Source organism: Pungitius pungitius, chromosome 19 (assembly GCF_949316345.1).
Source record: "Pungitius pungitius chromosome 19, fPunPun2.1, whole genome shotgun sequence".
Classification (NCBI taxonomy): domain Eukaryota; kingdom Metazoa; phylum Chordata; class Actinopteri; order Perciformes; family Gasterosteidae; genus Pungitius; species Pungitius pungitius.
In genome coordinates, this window is record NC_084918.1 from 12,220,409 (window position 1) to 12,243,344 (window position 22,936).

At 45.9% G+C, this 22,936-nt stretch overlaps 1 protein-coding gene across 3 annotated transcripts in view; it reads right to left on the reverse strand.

The window, feature by feature from the left end:
* The window catches only part of pard3aa (par-3 family cell polarity regulator alpha, a), a 281,463-nt gene that overhangs the window by 143,952 nt on the left and 114,575 nt on the right, over nt 1–22,936 (reverse strand). For all 3 annotated transcript variants that reach the window (XM_037455958.2, XM_062559226.1, XM_037455956.2), the window contains 7 exons: nt 16,704–16,810; nt 15,640–15,723; nt 12,070–12,195; nt 9,542–9,769; nt 7,126–7,313; nt 2,916–3,055; nt 2,013–2,141 (listed from right to left, as the gene is read on the reverse strand). In XM_037455958.2, coding sequence (XP_037311855.2) covers nt 2,013–2,141; nt 2,916–3,055; nt 7,126–7,313; nt 9,542–9,769; nt 12,070–12,195; nt 15,640–15,723; nt 16,704–16,810 — 1,002 coding nt within the window. The remainder of the gene's footprint in view (nt 1–2,012; nt 2,142–2,915; nt 3,056–7,125; nt 7,314–9,541; nt 9,770–12,069; nt 12,196–15,639; nt 15,724–16,703; nt 16,811–22,936) is intronic.

The window sequence follows — 22,936 nt, forward strand, 5'->3', positions numbered from 1 at the left end:
CTACTGATATTCTCAGAGGAAATAGCAAGCAGATAGCTAGACCGACACATAGACAACTCCACCCCCGCCGCTTTATTGCCATTTAACCTTTTGCCTCCGCAGCGAGTACACATTTATTGAAAACTATTGAGAGCTGCCGCTACTGCAACTGAAAGCCTGTCAAAATACACCCAGCATGGTAATTAAAGACGCAAGCAAACATGCTGGAAGGGTAAAGGAATACCCCTGGGAGTGTGTGCAGCGAGCCGGGCAGACAATGAAACATCTAAACAAAGGGAGACCTGGATGGATTTTACTGTGCTGACATTAAACATGAGCAGGCAAATGTCAACTCGCCGAAAACAAAAAGGCTCCTTTCTATTTCATCTATAAGGCTAGATCACTTTATGACTTTGTGTGTGCGTGTGTGTGTTTGTGTGTTGAAAGATGCCTGCAGCCTGCAGCGAGCATGTCACTCACTCTACAATTTAAAACATTATCACGTTGTCATTGAGGGAATTACATAAATAACAGCACGTAAGTGATTATCTATACTAGTGTACTTGTGTGTGTCTCTGCACTACAGTGTGTAATATATATTTATATATATACATGTAAAATTGGTGACAGTGGAGGCAATTATCAACCATGCTTTATTTGCAATAACTGTCACCGGCAGAGCTTCAGCCTTATGTGATTTGTATGAACATACTTGTAGGGGTTATTGAGATTTATGAAAACACTGCTGGGAAATGTGAAAGTGTGCGAAATGAAACAAAAGAGAGAGAGGAAGAAGCAGTCTCTCAAAGCATGCATAGTTGCAGTTGGTCAAAAGAGTGAACGTGGAAAAAAGAGAGAGATTGTTTGACCAGTGTTTACATGATGAGCTTTTTCTTTCTAATTGCACCAAGCAATTAGAAAGAAAAAGCATCTAACTCTCACACTCGCCACCCCTCTGACGAGTAAAAATCTGTGTATTTTTAAACCCACAAACTCACACACCCACCAGCAGCGCTCTGGTGCATCCCTCCATGTGTAGTGTCAGTAAGCTGCCTTTACACCCTTCATCTTCATTCATTTTTGCTATACTTTACAACGTACTAGTAGAACAATCTGAGCCTATTTGCCTGTTTAAAATGAGGTGGAAAGGCGGCACACTAGCAGAGCAGAATGTGTCTCGGGGGGCCGTCCCTGCAGCTAGAACGGCTCCCGTGGCGGGGGTTAACAGCACGGGTGCCGGGCTGAGTATGGCGGGTAGGAGTGATGTTGGCACCGGGGGCCCCTGGACTGCCAAGGTGCATTGACGCCGGGGCCCGCTGTCAGTTGCAACTGAGCGCGGGCTGGACGAGGGCAGTGGCCTCACCATCTGTTGCACGACAGCCAAAGTCACCCTGCGCGTAGGCTGAGCGCTGCAGTGTGTATACCAGAAGCGTGTGCATGCCACTGTCCCTGGTCGTGTGTGTGTGAGTATGTCCATAGCTCTTTGTGGGTCCACATGCACAATACATGAGTCTGTGTGTGTGTGTGCGTGTGCTGATGCTATTAGCTATGATTGTGCATGCGTTTATCTGCAACTATGCAGATTTGCACAAAACGTGTGCGTGTTTGTGCCCTGAGCTGCATCCGTGTCTAACATTTAGTAACTGTGTTTAAGTGTTGTTTGTGTCCACGTGTACCCAAACACTGAGGGGTTGAAGGAGCAGTTAAAAGGCACAGCTGTGCATTGTGTTGATCTTTATCATATTCCTACTTCTTTGAGCTCAGCTGGGATACGCCGGGCCAGACTAGGAATGAGGGTCTGCTTAAATCCCATAAAACAATCATTACTGGAATATACGCTAAAACAGTACCTTCTAAAGCAGTCTAACATTAATTCACTTTCAATTAGACAGTCCCAGTTCCCCTGAATTGTATTTTAAATGTTAAAAGGGAGAATATCACGACACCACTCTCCTTCGATCCCCACTTATGGAAATTAACTGTGGTATTTCGAGAGGGACAGCAGTAGCGGGAGTGTCCGTCTGTCTACTGACCACTTCTCGGGGCAGCAGTGAGTCCTCAGGGCGGATCACCAACAGGTCCACAGTGCCACCCATGGGCGTGGCTCGGAGCAGGGCCACCACCTCCTCCTGGCTCTGACCATTCAGGTCCACTCCACTGACCTGCACACACAAAGCACATACGCAAAGCCAAAATAAACGTCTACACACACACTGAGTGGCAACCTAAATCAAAGAGCTCCCAACTGTAAAAGAGGGGTGGGGGGGGGGGGGTGGTTGGGGGTCTTTGGCCTCCACATAACCTTCATGCAGATTACCCAGTGAGTCAGTTGGAGATGGTTTTAAACATGGGTTATTTCCCCCCTGAAGTGAGCGCTAGATGATTTTCATGTCAATCTGATTGAAGTATAATCAAAATATTTCTCCATCTAACTACATCTACTCAGCAATTCAGAGCTGGAGCTGAAGTGGTGTGGACAGAGGGAACACGGTGTGTTTGACCCATTTTCAACAAAAGCTTTGTAGGATTTCATTTTAGGACAAAACCATATCAGTGAAAGAGCAATTCATTTTTTGAGTGGAGCTAATTAGCATAATTTCGGGAGCAAGACCACGCCTCCAACACGCCTCATCCGGTATTTCTATAAATTCAGCTCAACCCACTCTTCTTGTTCTCGAGTACACATTCTGAAAACCCCTCCCTGCTTTTCCCAACTTTTCGTAGGTGCCCCGGGAGCACGGCAGATCCTCCGACGTAGCTCCCCACAACCCATCCGATCGACCAAATCAATCACTCACGTTAAACGCCTTCAGTGGATGGCGTGGTCTTAGCTAGTGAAAGGCGAGTACAATCTCACAGATCATGCACAGTCACAGTTACAGTTACGCCGACACTAGGACAGGTGGAGGCTGAAAAGCTAGAGAGTAACGCCCCACCTCCAGCAGCCGGTCCCCTGCTTTCAATCGGCCATCTTGGATGGCGGCCCCTCGAGGAAGGATGTTTTTGACATAAATGGGAGCACTGTCACCAATGGGTACGTCTCTGGATGTGATGCTGAACCCGAGACCCTCTTGACCTGTGAATAACAAAAAGAGAAAGATAATGTGATATGAATTTATTTTTCTCATCAGGACAGCAGAACAGTATTGTGACAGTGATGTTACTGATTTAGAGACTCGTCGAAGCATCATCTCTCTGTAGAGGGTAAATAATATGCACGTGTTTATGAATGGCAAAGTTTTCCAACTACCTCCACATTACCTTTTTTTTAAGGTAAATATAGTGATAAACATGTTCTTGCTTACGTCCTGTTTCTACCCGTAGAAACTATCCAGATTGTTGAAACTGTTTCTAAGCATGAGAAACCACCATGCAGGGATCAAATTACGGGTTTCCACCACGTTCTGAACGTCCTGTGGTTAATGAAAACAGATTTCCATCGTTGCCATCAGGGTGTGTCTCAAGCACGCACATTCAAGAAGTAAAAATGAAAAAAAGTCCCGGGATCTAAATATAGTGCCAATGCCATGACCCTAAAATTGAGTGTTTATGATAAGTGCATGTGGACTTGAAAACCACTGTCGTGAGCCACGGTCAGATTAAAGAGCGGTTAGGGACCAGAATAAGCAGAAAAAGAGAGTATTGGGAAGCTGTTCAATAGCCTCTTAAAATGGAGGGCCTTGCACATAAATAGCAAAAATGCTGTTTTCCAAATTATCCGAGTGCCATGTTGCCAGATGTTTCTTCCCAAAAATAATTCAGACTCTCTGCAAGATAGGTCGGGAAGCTGCGCTCACTTCATTTCTACGATGGTCTGACGTTTGCATAATGTGGGAAGCATTGGTTTACTTGTATTTGTATACTTAGAGCCAGTCCTCCATTCCTTTTAAAAGTGCAGTGTTTGGTAAGATGAGAAAACACTTTAGATATCAGTTATTGCTTCAGGTTTAAAAAGTGACCTTTAAGGTTCATCTAATGAATATGAATTGCAGGACTTGGGGAAGTAGGCAAATACAATAACAGATAAATAAGAGGATCTCAGGCCTGACCTTTTCTGCTGGCCAGACCAAGATTTGAAAAATAAAAGCAAGGGATTGTTTCAAAATGTCAGCAAGGGAACAGAGTAAGCCTAATAAATTGTGTTTGGTTGGTTATTCTTTGACATAAGCATTTAAAAAAACGCAGTAACCCTGCTTCATGATGATATTAGATGAGTCATCAGGAACAGAGTGTTTAGAGACACACATTCCACCGTGCATATAACCTAGCCGGCGGCGTTTCCACTAGTCAGGGGGGAAAGTTGCGTTACGCAGCTTCAACCGAGGCTTCTCTGATGCTAACAACAGTGATTAGCATTCATGTCAAAGTAGCTGCTCATTTCACGGAGCTGTCAGCGCCTCTGATGGTTTGTCATGACCTACTTTCCCGCCACTTCTCTCCAGCAGTCTGTCGTCTCGCTGACAGTGATGGGGTTGATGAACAAGAAACAAAAAAAGAGGGAGACGCAACTTTTCTCCTGGCTCCTGCGAACAAGCAAACTCGCAGAGAGGTGATGAAAAGGGTGCTTGTCAGGGGAAAAAAGTTGTCTAGGGTAACAACGTGCTATGATAACGGCGGCACCATAACTAAGCACACAGAAACAGCTGCCGTTGGTTATATTGAATGTTGAATCTGTAGTTTGTCTTCAAGAATGCCAAACTTTCAGTACAAGGTCATGGCGGCAGTCAGTTTCCTCCTCGGACGAACTTTCCTTCTAATCAAAAAGAGGACCACCTGACTCATCACTCCATGATCAGTACCATTTCTAATCCTTTCCCATTTCTTGCTTCCCTTTTCCACTGTGACCCCCCTTCCTGCCTCCCATTGCAGTACCTTTCCTCTCAGCTGATTAACACAGTCTAATGACCGGAATCAAAACTACTGCCTATCGTAAGATCCAGTCATTACAAGCCTCCCATCATGCAATTAGGAGAATGCATCTCTAATAGGGCTGAGCTAATTAACCAGTGACGTCTTTATTTTTGGTAAAAGGGGACCAGGATAATTGTAATTGTATCCTATCTGGATTAGTTTGAATCTTGGCTCCAATAAGCCAATTAAACAGCAAACACCAGTAGAGGCTGAGTCACATTAAAATGACTTAATGGTGTGCATGTGTTCTTTTCAGGCATTTGATCAGGGCACTCTGCTTCATTTCCCAAGCAAGATCTGATCCTGCCCCTCGGACCTCCAGCTCACTTAAGCCAAATCCAAACAATTACAATGAATCAAGAACAAAACTACTCAAGCCTTTGGAAAAAGTACATTAGTAGTGATGAAGTCTGATGCTAATCGAACAGAATGGTCAACATGGAATCCGGGGTCAAATTTCCAATTCAATGGCGTTCGAACAAAAACTCTCCATTCATAGTTCATAACTGGCTGTTTACAAGCAAAGCACATCTATTCCTCCAAGCCCTATTTAAATCATGAGCAATAATGTGAGAAACCAATTCTGCAACTTGCAACAGTGCGCCTCTGAGAGATATGGCTGGTGTTGAGTAGGTCCATGAAGTGGCTAGTGTAAACTGACTATACTCCTGGCACCGGGTATTTGGAGCTACTGGAGCACCACCAACGCGGTCCCAGCTCGCTTTCCCAAAAATTTAGCAGAAATAAACTGAGATAAACATAATCGCATTTTAAACAAAATAACACTGCAGCTCCACATTGTAAAACTCGTGCTGGCAACACTCAGGGACCTCCGGCAAATATATGAGAGCAGCTTGTGACTGAATCTCACCCTGAGCGCGCTGCATTGAGTTTGTGCTGCTGCCCTCACTTGCTGAATTATTCCCAGAAGCTCGCCGCCGAGGTTTCGGTGCCAGCTTTCAACTCAACGTCTTCTCCCTCCGACAAAAAAAAAGAGGAGCAGAGAGAGGGAGACACAGAGTCGGCGTGTCACCTCTGCACTGGGTCATTCTACAACAAACCGATGAGGTCAACCGTCAACTCGTATGAGGATAGAGAAGTGATGAAAATGAGATGAGGTCCCTCAACAAAACCACCACAATGGTTGGCTAAGATATACTGTTCAGGCTTGAAGGCCCGCCCCAGTCATCACCGGGAGGAGTACTGATTGCTGAATCTTAATATTTCAACCACAAGACCATGTTGACTAGCTTGAGTGCACCAAGCCACAAACCCGGTTTTAAGAAGTAGTTGATTTGTGTGTTATTTTTATCCTGCTCACTTTAACAAAACCAAAGAGCAAGTAGAGATTTCAAAAATATCTCCAGCGATTCATGCTTGTCTCATTCAACCCATTGTTCTGTTTTCTAGGGAGAAATGAATGCATGAAGATGACGAGAAGGTCTCTTGTGTCTCACTGGGAGTAGATGGGGTGACAGAGTGCAACATGGGGGATTGAGGCAAACATAGACATAAAGAAAAAGGAGAAGAAAGACTGAGGGAGAGAGAGAGAGAGGCAGGTGTCATTTGCATCTGCTCTCCCGTAGCAGAGTAGGATGAACTACTTACGGTTCCGCTTGTCACATACACTTAATAATCAATTCAGTAAAATGGCTTGTTTGTCTGAATTCTGTCTTACTGTTAATAAATGTTTTTGTTTTCTGTTTTTTTTTGTGGAGCTTAAAGGAATTACAACCATTCTATTTTCCAACCATATGTTGTATAGTGGCATTAAATTAACCTTGAACCTTGTGCAAATACATGCAGGAATGTTAAATCTGGCTTGTGGAGAATCAGCGAGGCCCACACACTTCCATGCTGTAATATTATCTGTTCCACTGAGCACTTTACGAGAGAACAAATATAATTTGTGAATAAAGTGACTAACTTGGCTGGCACCAAGCAAAGTCAAACCCCGGTCAGTCATTCTGGGCCCTGTTCAAAGGAAAATGAGTGGTGGCTGAAGCTGAATGATGAATACATTCTCAGCCAGTCACATCACTGAGCTCAACAAATTGGGACATTAAATGCTTCTCCATTTTCAAAGATAGAAAGGAGCCTGTAGCCTAAACTCCAGCTATATAATGGCTCTTGTATGAATAGGCAGGGTATAGATATACTACTGACCCGTCTGCGTAAGTTTCTCGTGAAAATGCTGGGGGGGTTTTCTCTTTTACAGTGTCTGCTGGTTCTTACCTTTCTTCAGCTGGATGTTGAATCTGCGTCCTTTGTTCTTCAAGTAGGAACTGGTGGTCTGGTTCGTGCTTATCCTGCGCTGCAGGGAGGGGGAGGTGGATGAAGAGGTCCGGGCGACCAAGTGGTGGGGTGAGGTGGGGTACCGTCGGCTCTGGTCGGGGGTGCTTCCTGCCAGGGGTTCCTGGTAGCTAAAGAGCAAGATGAGGATCAAGATTATGTAAAACATACCCACATATAGTACAGATTAAATCTAACATAATGTGCTGGAAAATGAAGTAGAAGTAGTTTAGTTCATGCAGGCCCTTTTTATGTAGTCTGTGTTTTCAACACAAACCAGGCCAACAATCGAATACAAGAAAAAAGATTTTCTTAATAGTATAACAGAACTGCATGTTTGATTGCAACAGAAGGTTATATATTTGTTGTTTTTGTGTGTAAGTATTCCCCCGCGCGCAACTCAGTCTGTCTCATTATCAAAAGCTAATCTTGCATATTGCATGACCCGTCGGCCTAATATTTCTGCTCATTTGTGAGGACCAAGGATGCTCAAGGAAGTGTGAAAGAGAAGCGTTGCCTTAAAAGAGAAAAGGATACATTTGCTATTCATTTCAACCCAAACCTTTGTGCTGCTGCATATACACTCACCGGCCACTTTATTAGGTACCCCACGCTAGTAACGGGTTGGACCCCCTTTTGCCTTCAGAACTGCCTCAATTCTTCGTGGCATAGATTCAACAAGGTGCTGGAAGCATTCCTCAGGGAGTTTGGTCCATATTGACATGATGGCATCACACAGTTGCCGCAGATTTGTCGGCTGCACATCCATGATGCGAATCTCCCGTTCCACCACATCCCAAAGATGCTCTATTGGATTGAGATCTGGTGATTGTGGAGGCCATTTGAGTACAGCGAACTCATTGTCATGTTCAAGAAACCAGTCTGAGATGATTCCAGCTTTATGACATGGCGCTTTATCCTGCTGAAAGTAGCCATCAGAAGTTGGGTACATTGTGGTCATAAAGGGATGGACATGGTCAGCAACAATACTCAGGTAGGCTGTGGCGTTGCAACGATGCTCAATTGGTACCAAGGGGCCCAAAGAGTGCCAAGAAAATATTCCCCACACCATGACACCACCACCACCAGCCTGAACCGTTGATACAAGGCAGGATGGATCCATGCTTTCATGTTGTAGACGCCAAATTCTGACCCTACCATCCGAATGTCGCAGCAGAAATCGAGACTCATCAGACCAGGCAACGTTTTTCCAATCTTCTATTGTCCAATTTCGATGAGCTTGTGCCAATTGTAGCCTCAGTTTCCTGTTCTTAGCTGAAAGGAGTGGCACCCGGTGTGGTCTTCTGCTGCTGTAGCCCATCTGCCTCAAAGTTCGACGTACTGTGCGTTCAGAGATGCTCTTATGCCCACCTTGGTTGTAACGGGTGGTTATTTGAGTCACTGTTGCCCTTCTATCAGCTCGAACCAGTCTGGCCATTCTCCTCTGACCTCTGGCATCAACAAGGCATTTCCGCCCACAGAACTGCCGCTCACTGGATGTTTTTTCTTTTTCGGACCATTCTCTGTAAACCCTAGAGATGGTTGTGCGTGAAAATCCCAGTAGATTAGCAGTTTCTGAAATACTCAGACCAGCCCTTCTGGCACCAACAATCATGCCACGTTCAAAGTCACTCAAATCACCTTTCTTCCCCATACTGATGCTCGGTTTGAACTGCAGGAGATTGTCTTGACAATGTCTACATGCCTAAATGCACTGAGTTGCCGCCATGTGATTGGCTGCTTGGAAATTAAGTGTTAACGAGCAGTTGGACAGGTGTACCTAATAAAGTGGCCGGTGAGTGTAAATATCATCTGTCAAGCTACTACATTGTAAAGTACGATGTACAATATAAAGATGTCTCAAAATAAAATCATTATACCTCTGTTGAGGGGAACATTTAGGTAATTGATTCAGTGTAACAGATAAGGTATAGAGGTTTTATCTAAGATAGGATTGAAATTAAGACTATAAATCTGTAGATAAAGACCTACTTGATTAACACCCACGTGTTTAGCTTTCTGAAAAGGACAATACAGGAATGAATAGTAACCACAGGCAGATCAAATTATGTTTTAACAAGATGATCAGCGACATGAACTCTGAGTCCTCAGGTTGAAATGATTATAAACCCGTCCTCCTGCGTGGACAGTGTAGCTTTTAAACATTGATGGATGCACTGCACTGAACGGAATAATAAAAAGTCATTGACTGGTGTGATTAAAAGTTCACTGGGTGTGTGAGATTCCTTAGCCTAACCATGCTTCAAGGTAATCACTTTTGTCTTGCTTTCCAACTCTGCGTCTTACACACTAAGGCATCGTGCCGGACAGGAGGACACAGGGTGACTCATTAACCTACTCGTGGTTGAGGCCCGGTGATGGTCCAGGTCTGGGCATTGCCCCCCCCACTAGGCTGAAGCGATCCCCCGACTGCATGGAGACTTGACTGAAGCGGACTCTGTTTTGCTGGGGCGGGCTGAGCTCCGTCTGGGCCGTCAGCAGCTCATACTGCCTCTTCAGGGCTGCAGGGACCACATGGAAGAGGATGGCCGAGCCACGCATTGCCTGCTTGAAAATGCTCTGCGCCCTGGAGGAGATGCAGAAAAGAAATAAGAGCTAAGAGACACAAGTGAAATTATACTATCACAGCTTGAAAGATATAGAAGGATAAAAAAAGCAATGAAGTGATACGTTATGAGAGGCGATAGGGAGAGTTGAGGTTGACGTGGCTAATCGCAGGGTTACTCAGCTCATAGCAGACTAGGATAGAAATGACATTATCTATAATTACCACCATCAAGACAGGAATGAGATAAGAATGGTGAGTCAGTGATGAGACAGAATGTATTCTATGTTATGCCAGTGAAAGATAAAGTAAAGGGTTATCTCAACAGTAGAGCAGTCTGTGTGTTTGTGTGTGGACATGAGTGGACTCAACAATCACAGCATAGAAGATGAATCATGCATCAAGGAAGCTTTCCAGACAATGAGCTTCCAAAGTAAGCAGGCACACACTTTACACACAAAATGAGAAGAAAATAGCCAAAACACATACTCGGTCACATGGAGCTCTTTTTGAGGGGGCGTGGGGGGGGGGGGGGGGGGGGAATACGGCAAGACAAGAGGCTCAACATGATTCCCATGATGATTCCCGGTGGCACTTAGCATATAGATAGGCTGGGCAAGAAGCGAGCCAGGCTGCAGCATAAGGGGCCAGAGACGCGTTGGGGCTCTGGATTCCAACAATCCCACCTCCTGTTTCCAGACCCCCGATACCACGGCAGTAATACCATGCTGATTCTATCCAAACGACAGCCGCTAAGCTGCTTCTGCCCCAACAGACAGCACTTCATTCGAGCGGCGTCATGGAGGCGAAGCGTGCGTGCCAAGCCCATGCTGCAGGATTTGGTCTCTCCCATCTTTTATTCTTATGGTAATTTACTAAAATCACTCATGTGCGCGTACTCGGGGATGATGACTGACTGAGCGTGTGTGTGTGTTTGCGCAAAAAATGTTCGCACCTGCACATATACAGTGCCATCACTCCAGTAATCAGCCTCCACGCGAGCCTGATTGAATAATAAATTACCCCATCAATGCATCATTACATTCAGTTAGATTAAGCGCCTCAAAATATTTACCCATGCAAAACAATCTAAGGGGATTAGACTATCACTTTAAACTGTCGCTCTGTGCGGCACAAAATCAAATGTTGGGTGGTGAGAGCGACAGGAGGGGAGGAAAGTTTTGGTCCTTCGTATCATTTTTTTGCAGAATCACAAACATCATATGCATTTGGGTGTCGGCGTTTTGCACGGCGTGCGGGGGTGGGGGGTTAGCGCGGGATGCTAAAAAACATCACTCCCTCGTGGATTCGGTTTGTAAGCCTCTTTCACAGTAGAGAAAGCTTGGAAGGAAACTGGGATGTTTACTAATGACAATAGCGTCTTTGAAAAGGAAAACGATCCTAAAACCTTGGTGGCTTTGAATACGCTCGGATGAACGCATCGACACAATGTGGTGAGGGAACAATGATAGTCTGGAGATTATCACAAATGTTCTTCTACTTCTGGTAGTTGTAGCCATGCCGAGATCAAATGAATATCCACAGTGATAGAGTTTGTGCTTAGTGGTTCGGCTCTGACTCTACTTCTAAAAGCAGAGGGGTTCCAAACTTGGTTTCTGTCACTCATGCAACAGGGGGGCTCTAAGCCCAGTGGTTTTTAGATGACTGTGTCCAGTATGACTGTGGGCTGGGCTATTTCTTCCTGTGGAGCAATGGATGATAAGGGGGAGAGCTGAGCAGATCCCCGTACATTGCCTCCAGAAGGCAGTCTGGAGAAGAAGCAATTTAATTCCCAGCCTGACACACACTCCCACACGGGTGTAGATAAGACGTGATAGCTCACTATGGCTGATGTGTGTGTGTCTGTGTTCCAGTGAGGTAGAGGGGTGGCTTTGGGTAAATGTTTGGAAAAGTCACAGTTTTATATCTTCATTCCACTTTAGGAAATGAAGGGGAGCAATGAATCGATAGGAATGAATTGAGAGAGGAGTGTAGGTGGTTTCGGATCGGTGGGGTGTGAAGCAGTGGGGAAGGACTGCAGGTCACTGAGACCTATTACAGGAAGGCCATCCAAGTCAGTCATATTTCTGTTTCTTTGTGCAGCTGTGTGGGCTCCACTTATCCACAGCAACACTATTTACTCAGGGTGAACTGCAGCCCTGGAAGGACACAAATCAGCATGTGTCCCAGCTTTGGAAGAAGTGAAAGGAATTAAGATCAGCCTGGCATTCAGAGCACCTGACCAGAAGGGGCCACACCAAAAGGATCTGAGCAGTGAGAGACACCAAACAACACCCCAGAGGGTCAACTTTAGAGCTTACTGTTCGAAGCGCAGGTGGCGAATGTCTTCCCGATTGATTCTGACGATACAGTCGTTCTCCTGGAAGAGGCGCTCCTGCTCGGCCTTCCCCCCGCGCTCCAGACGCTTGACGAGCAAGCCCTGAGTCCTGGAAATGATGAGACAATGGGTTACGGATAGAACGTCGTCAGCCTCTCAATTACACCTCACGGTCACATTCCAACATACTGAACGGCAGGTGGCAAGTTGCACGTCGGATCCCCCGCGTCCTTGTATTTAAAAGTTAATGACGAAGACTAAAGAAGATGGCATTAAGATAGCAGGAATGTAAGAAAGATGAGAATTTTTCAAAGACTGAGCTAAATCTCTTTGGTATCCAGAGTGGAGTTTGGTTGTTGTTTAATGGCCTGGTTATTTATAATTGTTTGTTTTTTTCTTCCTCCAAAGTCCCCAAAGTACTTAGCACCCTACTGTTGCCAAAAGTAAACTCTGTAAACTCTAAGCAGTGATAAAGAGCTGGATTTTCTTGGAGAAGCACTGCTTTACCAACACAATTCTCAGCCTGTGTGTCCTGCTCTCCGTCCGCCTTTCTGTAGGCGGGTTTAAGAGGATGACGCGGCGGGTCGTTTCAGGTAATACAGCTGAGAGATCATCTTTTGGCTTCAGAGGAATCGGTGCACTTTTCTTCACTGGAGCTTAAGACGGGAGCTTGCGGTATCGTAATAAATACCCGAGCGGTTCCACGGCATTGCCGGCTCAGCAGTCCCTTCAAAAGCAGGCAACCTTTACCTTCAAACCCCCCTCCCCACCCGTCATTCCCTCCTCTAAATAAATACATCAGTGAGCCCAAAGCCCCAAGGATAACTGCATGCAAAGAGATCTGATATGTGCTCTCGCAGCAGAACCACAAACTCCATCCGTCTCTAAGGCGTCGGGGCCTGAGGAAGCAGGTAGACCGACTGAGTGAAAACATTTAGTGTCCTAAAAACTGAAAAAAACTGAAGAAACTGGAAAAAAGAAAAAACGTGCTTACTTTTTGGAAATGACTAAATAGTGTTATATATACCAGACCCTAAAGTATTCAGAAGCCATACTAAGATGACCAAGGTTACGCTGTTTATCAGCAGCAAGGACCTACGTGCTCTTTGTCATCTTCGGTTACCTCCTGTCGTTTCTCCCTGTCCACATAAACAACAGCGCATTTAAATCAAGTCAAGGGCACATTTGCAAAGCTCTTTAGCATTTTGGTCAAACGGGGCCAGGCTTGGGAACATTGCCCTAATTGGCTAAGCAGCATGGACATTCACACTCTCGCCGCGGACCCTTCTCGGCTCCTCAGCGGGGGTAAAGGGCTCAGCATCGAGTCAAAATGAAAGTTTAAAAGGCCGGTCCCTCTTCCTGGGAGACTGAGCCAGGTCAGCTTAAGTGTGTAGAACAGAGAGTAATTACAGGCGGCGCGGACGCAGACATGATTGTCCTTTATCTTCATAAGTGTTGGCAGCATGAAAACAAAGTATTGCGAAAAAGGAGATTTAAGTGCGGACACACTCTAATGACTTCTGACGCAGTAGATGAAGGAGCTTCAGATGATCCCCGATTAGTATTCAAAGCAGCGGCAGGAAGGATTGGTGGATAAAGCGGCATCTTATAAAGATATAAAGAAGATGATGATTTAGGAAAAGCGCTGTTATTGTGGTGACTGTAAAGCAGTCTCTAGTCCTCCTCATCTAGTTTTATTTATCAAGTTCTTGGGGTGGAAAAAAGCACTCTCTCAGGCTGTGAGTCACTGTGTTTGATAAAAGCACAAGAAGCTTGTAGCCAGACGATTCAAACCACTGCTTCTAAAATGCAAGCTTCCTCATTCCACTACGCCAAATGGGTTTACTCCATCTTGTGGCCGGGAAGCAGTGCTGAGAAGTGATTTGAAAGAGACCACCTGCTCTCAACCGCAGCCTTTAATCAAATAATAATCCAATCAGGATCCATTTATGCATGGCAATTATGTCCGTTTGTTTACAATCGAAACTGGTCACAGAATGAGAAGTTCATTAAGCGAATAACGCATCTGCAAGAGACGTTTGTGTGTGTGTGTGTGTGTGCAGATGTACTGCAGTTTTGGTGTACACAGCAATCAAAGTAGCAGCAAAAACTGCGTTAACGCGTGTAAGAGACCGAGAGAGACGGCGAGAGTCTGTGGAGCAACACACTGCGAGGCCGTAGTGATAACAGAATACACGGGTGGAGGTTCATGCAGGTAAGGATCCATGCATTTGTGGGTGAGAGGGAAAGGAAGAGGAAGAGGGAGAGAGAGCGAGAGAGATTGTCTAAGCTTTCTCCTTGAGTGTGTGCCCCTCTGGCTTGGCTCTTCCTTGACGCTGCAGCGCCTGCAGTCACCTGTTCTCTATCTGGTTTACTTGCTGTCTGACCCCTCTGGCCCTGGTCTAGACACTAATGACAGTCCGCTGAGCCCAATGCCTCCTGTCCTTGTGCACGGCAAACAGGAAAAGAGCTGGGCCGGGCCATTAGCGTCATCCAACTGACCAGATGCTAGGTCTGGGACCAGATGCTTACCTGGTAATATGCAGTTTGATGTTGTGGGAATACAGAGGAGCTGGAGGAGAATAGTTCATAAACAGCTGGATGTGAATGTAAAGGTTAAGCAGTATTGCTTGATACCACACACCATGAATTGTCGCTTTCCTCCTCTGACTCAGGATAACTCACATGTGTCACAGCTTATGACTGAGTCAATCGCATGAGGTCAAAGCTAAATATAGCTTCCTGACACTTGGTTATAAACAGCAATGGGATTAGTGTCCCAAAGAAAAGATACACAGCAATCTTCAATGACAGCCATCCTCTTACTCTCTCTGTCTCTCTCTCTCAAATGTCACCCCATTCCACCTCCTCACTTTGTCTTTCCACCTCATTCCCCTGGCTCCTTCTCCCTATGCTGAGTAGTTGAATTCACCTTGGTGGTGTGCCAGTGTTTTGGCATGCAGCGGGGAATTTGTGTTATACACAAGCTTTTAGTTTGATTACATCCGGCCACTTCCTCCGTCATATATTCTTTTTGTTGGAATAACTGTAAACCGGGATGTATTGCTCCTCTTGTCCCCTGTCATCTTCACTCCTCCTCGTTTAAAAGGAAATAAATGAAAAAGCCAAAAGAAAAGCAGTCTGAGTCACCTTCAAAGCGCTGTGGACACCGGTATGATTGAGCAGATAAGGAGGTTAAGATAAAAGAAAAGTGTAACGGGGTCATGAGTAAAGCTGCTTTTCATCTGTTTTCTTCTTCCCACTGGGGGCTTGCAGACTTTCGGATGTGCGCGTTGCTGGGCTTTGGCCTGGTGTTTCAACGGAGGAGCTCACAGAAAAAGAATAAAAAAATATGTCCAGCAGGATCACAGTCAATGAAAGAGACAGCCTTGAGCAAATAAGTAGAAATAAGGGAATGGAACAGTAAAAAGAGGGCCGAGTAAAAGACAAAAAAAAGTCAAATGATGAGCAAAAAGAAAATGAAAACAAGACCCATGGCCTTGAGAAACGTTGCATGCTGGAAATAACTGTCTCTTGTTTCCTTTTCTTTTACCTGGCATCCTGCGAACTGAGAGGCAATACGTGGATCCCCAGGGGCCCTCCTCCGTTGGACACCTCGACCGACTTGAGCAGGCCTCTGCAGGTCGATGATGGATGAGGCCGAGGCGACGAGAAGAGGGAGGGGGCACAGGGGAAATACAACAGAGAATAAAATAATGACAAGAGGATGACAATGACAACAAAATGCAGAAAAGCCGGATATAAAAGACGACACAGTCAGACATGACAGGACCTTAATAGGGTGTATGGGATGGGGGGTGGCATGGCCTCATTGCTGGAGGAGGCATCTTCTTGTCTTTATGAAGTCATCCATTACAAAGTCAGGTTGGTGGACCTCAGGGTCAATTAGCAACCCGAATGGAGACTCCAATTAAGTGATTAGGATCAGATCGCAGTGCTAAAAGTGGACATATTAATTGAAAAACATGTGCGCAATGGAGGCGGGGGGGGTTTATTTGTGTAGATAAAGACATGAAGACAAATGAACCCAAGCAAGCTCCGATGGAGATGAGTGTGACGATGTTGAAGGGGGAAGGCGTGGTCGTCATGTCTGCTTTTTGTTGTCTTTGTCATGTGGTGGGAGGGTTGTGTTTAGGTGTTTGGCGATGGTACTTTGGTAACAGTTGACACTGATGAACCAAAATAAAAGGCCCAAATCATATTTACATGTAGAGGGTTGTGTTTCATGTTCCAAGGCTTTCAGGTTCTGGCAACGAATGGAGAAAGTGGACTACCGCCTTGGTTAGCAACACAGCTTCATTAGCGCTGCTTCAACTTCACACGATTCAAAGTGTCCAACAGTCTGATAAGGCTCAACAGTACAAAATAGTTCCCATGAGAACAAGAACACTGCCATGGTTTATACATTAAACTAAACTGTTGTGGCAGCAGCTATAAGTGAGAAACACATCTCCTACCTGGACAAATGACATCTAAACTATCTACAGGAGTGTATATCAGGACGGGGGGAAAAACTACATTTTTCAGCTGAAAAACATAGTGATGATGTTTTATAGGTGTGGCTTGTTGTTATTGTTGTTGTTGTTGATCACTCACTCTAGACTGAATCCGGGTGAATGTTCCAATGAAGAATCAGCCCTCCCTACTGGCTCGATCCTTTCAATCCTTCTTTCATGTCTCCTTCGCTCTTCTTCCTCATCCTCCTAAACAGAAAAAAAGGATAAACAGGATAAATCATTAAAAGACTCTTCCAGCAAAGTAAAAGACTCACACTCTCAATGTCATTATTTCGTTTTGGCAGTGCTTGCATCTCCCTCTCTCCTGCGTATATCTCTCCTCTGGCTTTTAATCCAATTATCTGCAGGAACAAGTAACAGCCTCAATTCTAAATCAAAAGAGACTTTCTGCAGAAACCGCTTCCCCCCCTGACAAAAACCTCAGCAACCGCAGTGACAAAGTGGCCCTGAACGATGGCCCCTCAATCACAGGTCTGACCCGGGCCGTGGCACCTGCTACCAGGTTTTCTTTTTGCGGGGGACACGATGAGGTGTAGAGGGGAGCAAAGTGGTCGCGCCCGCTGTCATTTGCTTCTCTTGTGCTCTTCATTTCGTTTGCTCATCTTCCTTCGGAGCCATTAGGCAGGGAGGCGGCGGCTTTTACAGCGCCGGCTGACGTCTGAGGACTTAACTAGAGACTCCGGAAAGGAGAGCAGCCTCGTGCCCTCCTTAATGGGTTGTAAAATCCGCATCGGAGCTCACTTTATGGGGATGGCTCGGATTGAGCAGGCCACTTACGGGCAGTGCTGACATGCTGCATGTAGAGTAGGAGGCAGACATACCTGTTAGCGCAAGGTTCAAAGTCAAGTAATCATCTGCTGAAGGTTACAGGTTACAGGAGGAGCCTGGCCAAGCTGAGCATCAACATTTCAGTAAAGTAAATTTAATTTGAGTGAGCGTGTCAGCCCCTTGAAGCCTCTCGTTAGCGGCCGCGGCTCCGCCGCCCATCACATGCCCCTCACCCGTCACCTTCTTCTTTCTCTTCCCTTTTCTGAAATGTCAAGCAAGCATCCAAATAGGTGTTGTGCCATCCTGATTTCTTTATGGAAATGGATTCAAAGTATTTTTAGAGCCCACGATATCTTTGGCGACAGGGAGGAGGCGTGACACACAGGGACTCTCTTCTCTATTTATTTTTAAGAGAAAATTATTTAAAAAAATGAAATGTTAATCAGCATTCTACCTTAATAGACCTCGACTCACCTCGCCTGTCTGTTTCCCCCCCCTGACCGTATGGTGTGAAAACGATTCAGTCAATCAGTCAGCCCTCCCTTTAATTACATGTCAGCTGAGTTCCCTGGTGCCCGTTATTCACAAATCCTTCCATGAAAACCCCTCAGGTGGGTTGGCTCTATCTTTTTTATGCATATAAGTGCTTCGCACAAAGTACTGGGCCACCTGCAGAGTTCCATAAATGAAGACAGGAGGTCGCACAGTGGAGAATGGACAAGAATTAATTAAACACCATAGACTGTGATGTAAAGTAAAATGATATATGGCAGGATTGTCAGAGACTGTGGTACGAAAAGGAAAACGTTGAAAATAATGAAGGAGACGATGGTGCTTGACACCTTTGTGTCATTAGAAAACAGAGGGATCAGGGAGGAGCGCTGATTCACAACTTATCATCACAGAAAGTGAGTGACTTCAGGAGCGCACAGCAACAATCTGTTGGTATGCAAATAGGAGGTAGCAGTGGGATCCCTCTCAGCGTCCTTCCGCTGAAACTAGAGACGTCTCATGTGATGGAACAAAGAATGTGGAAGAATTACCGAGGGCGAGTGGTTCTTCACCTAAAGCACAGGGCAAGTGGTTCGTCATGAATATGACAGGTAAAATTACCAAAAAAAAAGAAGAGAGCAGCACAAGCAAGGTGATGATTTTGTTCAGCTGGATATCGGTGGGCTGGTGTGTGAAGTTAGTCTCTGGAGTTATGAATGAGAGTAATGAGTAATGCAAGTTATTGTAAACTCAGTCTAATTGAAGTATTGCTTTGTTAAACTGGGCAAACTGCTTAACACTCCTGATTCAGATGTTGACTTTCCTTCCAAGATCATCTTGGAACAGTTGAACTACTTCAGGTATGAAAGTGGAATAATATCACTGCACAACTCGTCAGGTTATTTGTGAATTAATGTTCAAACGCTGAGCACCTCGAAAGTGAAGCCCACAGTCAAGAACATCCTGCTGAGACAAATAACACACCCGCCCTGGTGCGCTGCTTAGTAAATACCTGTTAAGATGTAAAAACTCAATTTTACTCTCACATTTGAATGCACAACACGCTGCAACTGCCAGTAAATGTCTCCCACGGACAGCAACACATGCTTGACACTTGACCATGGATTCAGAAGGCAGTGCTAAAGTGGCCACTGTGGTTCATTAGAGCCCAGAACAGGACTATCCAAGCAGCACGGGCACTGCCTCCTCATTAGAAACTGGACTCTGACGCTGACAGACAAACACACAGCGCTGAATATGGTAAATAACAACTTGTTAGGACTGACATCTCCGACAGTGAGGCCCTCTATAGTAGCTGATACCAGAGTCAGAACAGCGGGGGTCAGCGGCTCCTAGTGACCAGAGGCAGCAGGGGAAGCCATCTCCTTGTATAGTCCCTGCCAGCCCACTTATTGTCTGTCCCGATGTCAGTGGCTAAGAGTGACAGCAGATGAGAGGCACTGGCTCCATACGCTTCCATCTCTGCCACTCTACTCTTTCTCTGCTCTCTCTTTCTTTCTATCATAAATCTGAATCTACCACTTCCCAACTCTAAAAAAAACCCTCAGTTTCTTCCTCCCCCTTGAGTGCTTTTAGCACCCTGTTGATCCCTTGGTAACCAGTGGAGTGGGGGAAGCAACAAAGCTTTTCAACTCAACTCTCCATGGCACACGTTGCTCTCTCTCCCTCGCTCTATCTCAAAAAGCGGACAGCTGCAGCATTAGATTATTGAAAACCATATAAGAGAGAAAGAGAGAGAGAGAGGTGGGGGGGCTGCAAAGTGCAGAGTCTTGTTACCTTCAAATGGACCGACAGGTTAAAATGGTGAGAGGACCCAGGCGAAGGGAGTGGAAGGGAGAGAGGTAGGGAGGCAGCAGCTGTCTGCTCACCAAGGAAACACTGTATGCACTCTCTCTCTCTCTCTCTCTCTCTCTCTCTTTCTCACACACACAGACACACAGACACGTATTAAATCCCACTGCTCGGGGGTTGGGACAAAGGCTGTGTGTTGAGGGGCTGTCATCTTCCATCAACCACTGTCCTAACGGACACCTCCTGTGAGCACACGCGTTTGTGGAAGCGTGTCATGCCATTAGCCATGGCCAAGTACAGCCAATGTATCTGCAGGGGTGGGGGGAGAAGGGGGGACCCACCCGGGCCCATCTTTGGTGTCAAGGGCTTTACAAGGACAGGTTCAAAGGTCGCAGCGTGTGCCATGTTCCTGGCCAGCCCTCGTCCTCCTCCTTCAGGGTCCGTGAGACAGCCTCATGGGTGGAACAGGGCTTAGTGTCGAGACCTGCCGGTGCCCAGCACAACAATAACAACAATGTCCTGTGCCCAGTCAGTGTGAATGAATACAAATTATATGAAGGAAACAAGCTATTTGACCAGAGACAAAACTTGAATTACGCAACGGGACACACGGCCCCCCGCAGAAAGTGTACAACTGGTAAGAAACACCATATCGACAACAATACAAGCAGACGTGCAGAAAGAAAGAAAGCAGCGGAGGCTTTTTCCTCTTCCTCACTAAAGGTTAAGGAGCCATAATTGAACCCTCATTACCTCCACTTAATGCAGTTTGACTAGACACTGTACAACAGACAAGAGCGGAAAGAGAGGACTTGACAGTGTGGCTGCATTGCACGGTGGCATTGACATACAAAGACGAACCGCCGGTAATGACTCCTAATTGTCCTATTAAAGTTCCTCTGACCTCTTAAAGTAATTACTAATAGGTTTTCATCTTAACCGGAGCCAGAATCACGCTGAATCCATCAGCCGTTAAAATAAGCTTCACCGCATTGGACGCAAAGATTTTCCCCCTGAATCTGACCCACCGATGATCCCAAATTGGATACGGAGTGTCGGGTGAGCTGGTCATAGCTTCACCAGAATTCTGCCTTTTACAGCTGGCCTTTTATCCCTCATATTCATCTCCTTGGAGGACATTGGTATCGGAGGCCAAACAACGCACCAAAAAAAGCATGACCGCCGCACCAAGCGACCCGGCCCCACCAGCTCTCTCTGCCATCCTTAACCCCTCGTTCTTCAGCCAGCCCTGTCAGACTCCAGCGGCATTAAAACAACAATCCATCACAATGACTGAGATCATGAGATACTTATTTACATTTATGTTGGGAATGGGGGAGCATTATAAAAGGCTGAGAGAGGGGTTAAACTGATTAGTGGATGATGAAGGGTCATAATGTCCCCCTTCGTCCAACCCGCTAGTTCTCTAAATGGCACTAATAGCTTGTCAGCAGCGAGGCAAAGACCAGTTCCAGCATGCTTTTTTATCCGCTTCACATTGTTAGCATCTTAAGGGTCATGATGACGTAAGCTGATAGGGATTTCAATACGCCGCAATGGGGATGAGCGATGTGAGAGTTGGGCTGAGAATGTACAGCGTTGTACCTCCTGTATCCGGCACGCTCAAAATGAATGTTTCTGGAATTCATTTTCTTGGCGAGCTATTAGCTTTCCGTTGGCCTGGAAATCACAGATCTGGAAGAAAATCAAAGTGTGACCCCGGCGCCGGCTTTCTCTTGCTTGCTATACGTGTGCGTGAGCGAGACGGATGGAGCGAGGTCACAATACCACGGGCCTGTGTTTGTGTGCCAAGTTGAGAGGCCCAGGCGGCGGCTGTCCTCTGATGAGGACATGTGTTGTCTTTCATATTTCATACCATGCACCCACTGGGCCCAAGCCGCGTTCAAAGGAGAGCCCTGGCATTACGGATGTCCTATTCCTTTTGATGACGATGAGAGGGAGTCATGTATGAGTTGTTGTGCTGGGCTAAGACGGTGGGGAATGAGGATGGGCATCAAGAAACGTGCTCGGAGTTGGAAGAAAACAAGCTTTTAGGATTCGGCTCCTTCATCCCACAGTAAAGTTTAGACTTCCTCTACAGTCAGTGCAGACAATTCCATTATGAATGCAGCCTTTCTTATGGCGCTTTTGATAGCACCATGAGGGGATATGATCAGCTAATGCTAGCACTATATTGCGGAAATCAAGATACTTTCATCTTCAGCATGACAAGCCCATTTTTTGAAACCTCCTGCACACCTGATACGCCAACAGTTAAGAGACATCATTTAATTGAATGATTTGAATCCAAATCAATTTCAATCAAAATAAATAAAAGGCCCCATCTTATCTGCAATTTCTTTTCCTGTCTACAATATGCACCATATAGTGTATCCTTGATTTACCAAATTTAATATAACACTCACTATGAATAACCTATTTTGAATCAACAGGACTCTCCAGCCCTTACATCTGTCTCTCTATTTGCTGGGTTTAGAAGAGAGAGTCTTCTGGCGCATGGAAGTTCGGGCTATGATGTGGCTTCACTTGAAGCAAATTACAGGGACAGACAGGTTCCTAATGCTGTTAAGCAAATTAGATCAGAGATGTGAGGCTGCATTTGTCCACATCAGGACGTAGGGCGGCGAGATGTGGAGGGGTGGGGCCGAGAGGCGGACAGTTCTCTGACCTGATATTTGCAAAAACAAAGGCCCGTCTCTCGCTCCACTCCTCTATTTCTCTCTCAACTGCAATCTTGGTCTCTTCCTTTGTCTCTGCCAAGCCGGCAGTCAGGGACCTGCTTTGTGCCGAATGCATCATCTGCCAGCGCCTGCTTCACATCAGGCCTGGACTGATCCATCAATGACACAGCTGGCTTTGCCTTTGACCACTGTATCGTTAAATTGCACTTTAATTAAATTAGGCCTGCTAATTATGAGGGCTTAAATCAATCACCAGGTCAATAACAAAGGCCTGAAGCGGACGAGGAGGCCCGAGACTTTTTCCAAACCTCATCAATAACAGCCGCAACCGGAGAAGACCGTCCCTGCACCGGCGAGCCAGAGGTTCAAGCGGGGAGGAAAGACTGCGAATTGAGTTAAAGTCACCGTCCTTTCCGTCCAGAGCACTTCTTCATCGTACAAGCGGGCCAAGTGTTCCAAACAGTCTGAATGTGCACAGTATGTTGCACTAGAATAGCACTTCAAAGGGGGTGTTTAAAGCAGATTCCCAGGTTTTGAT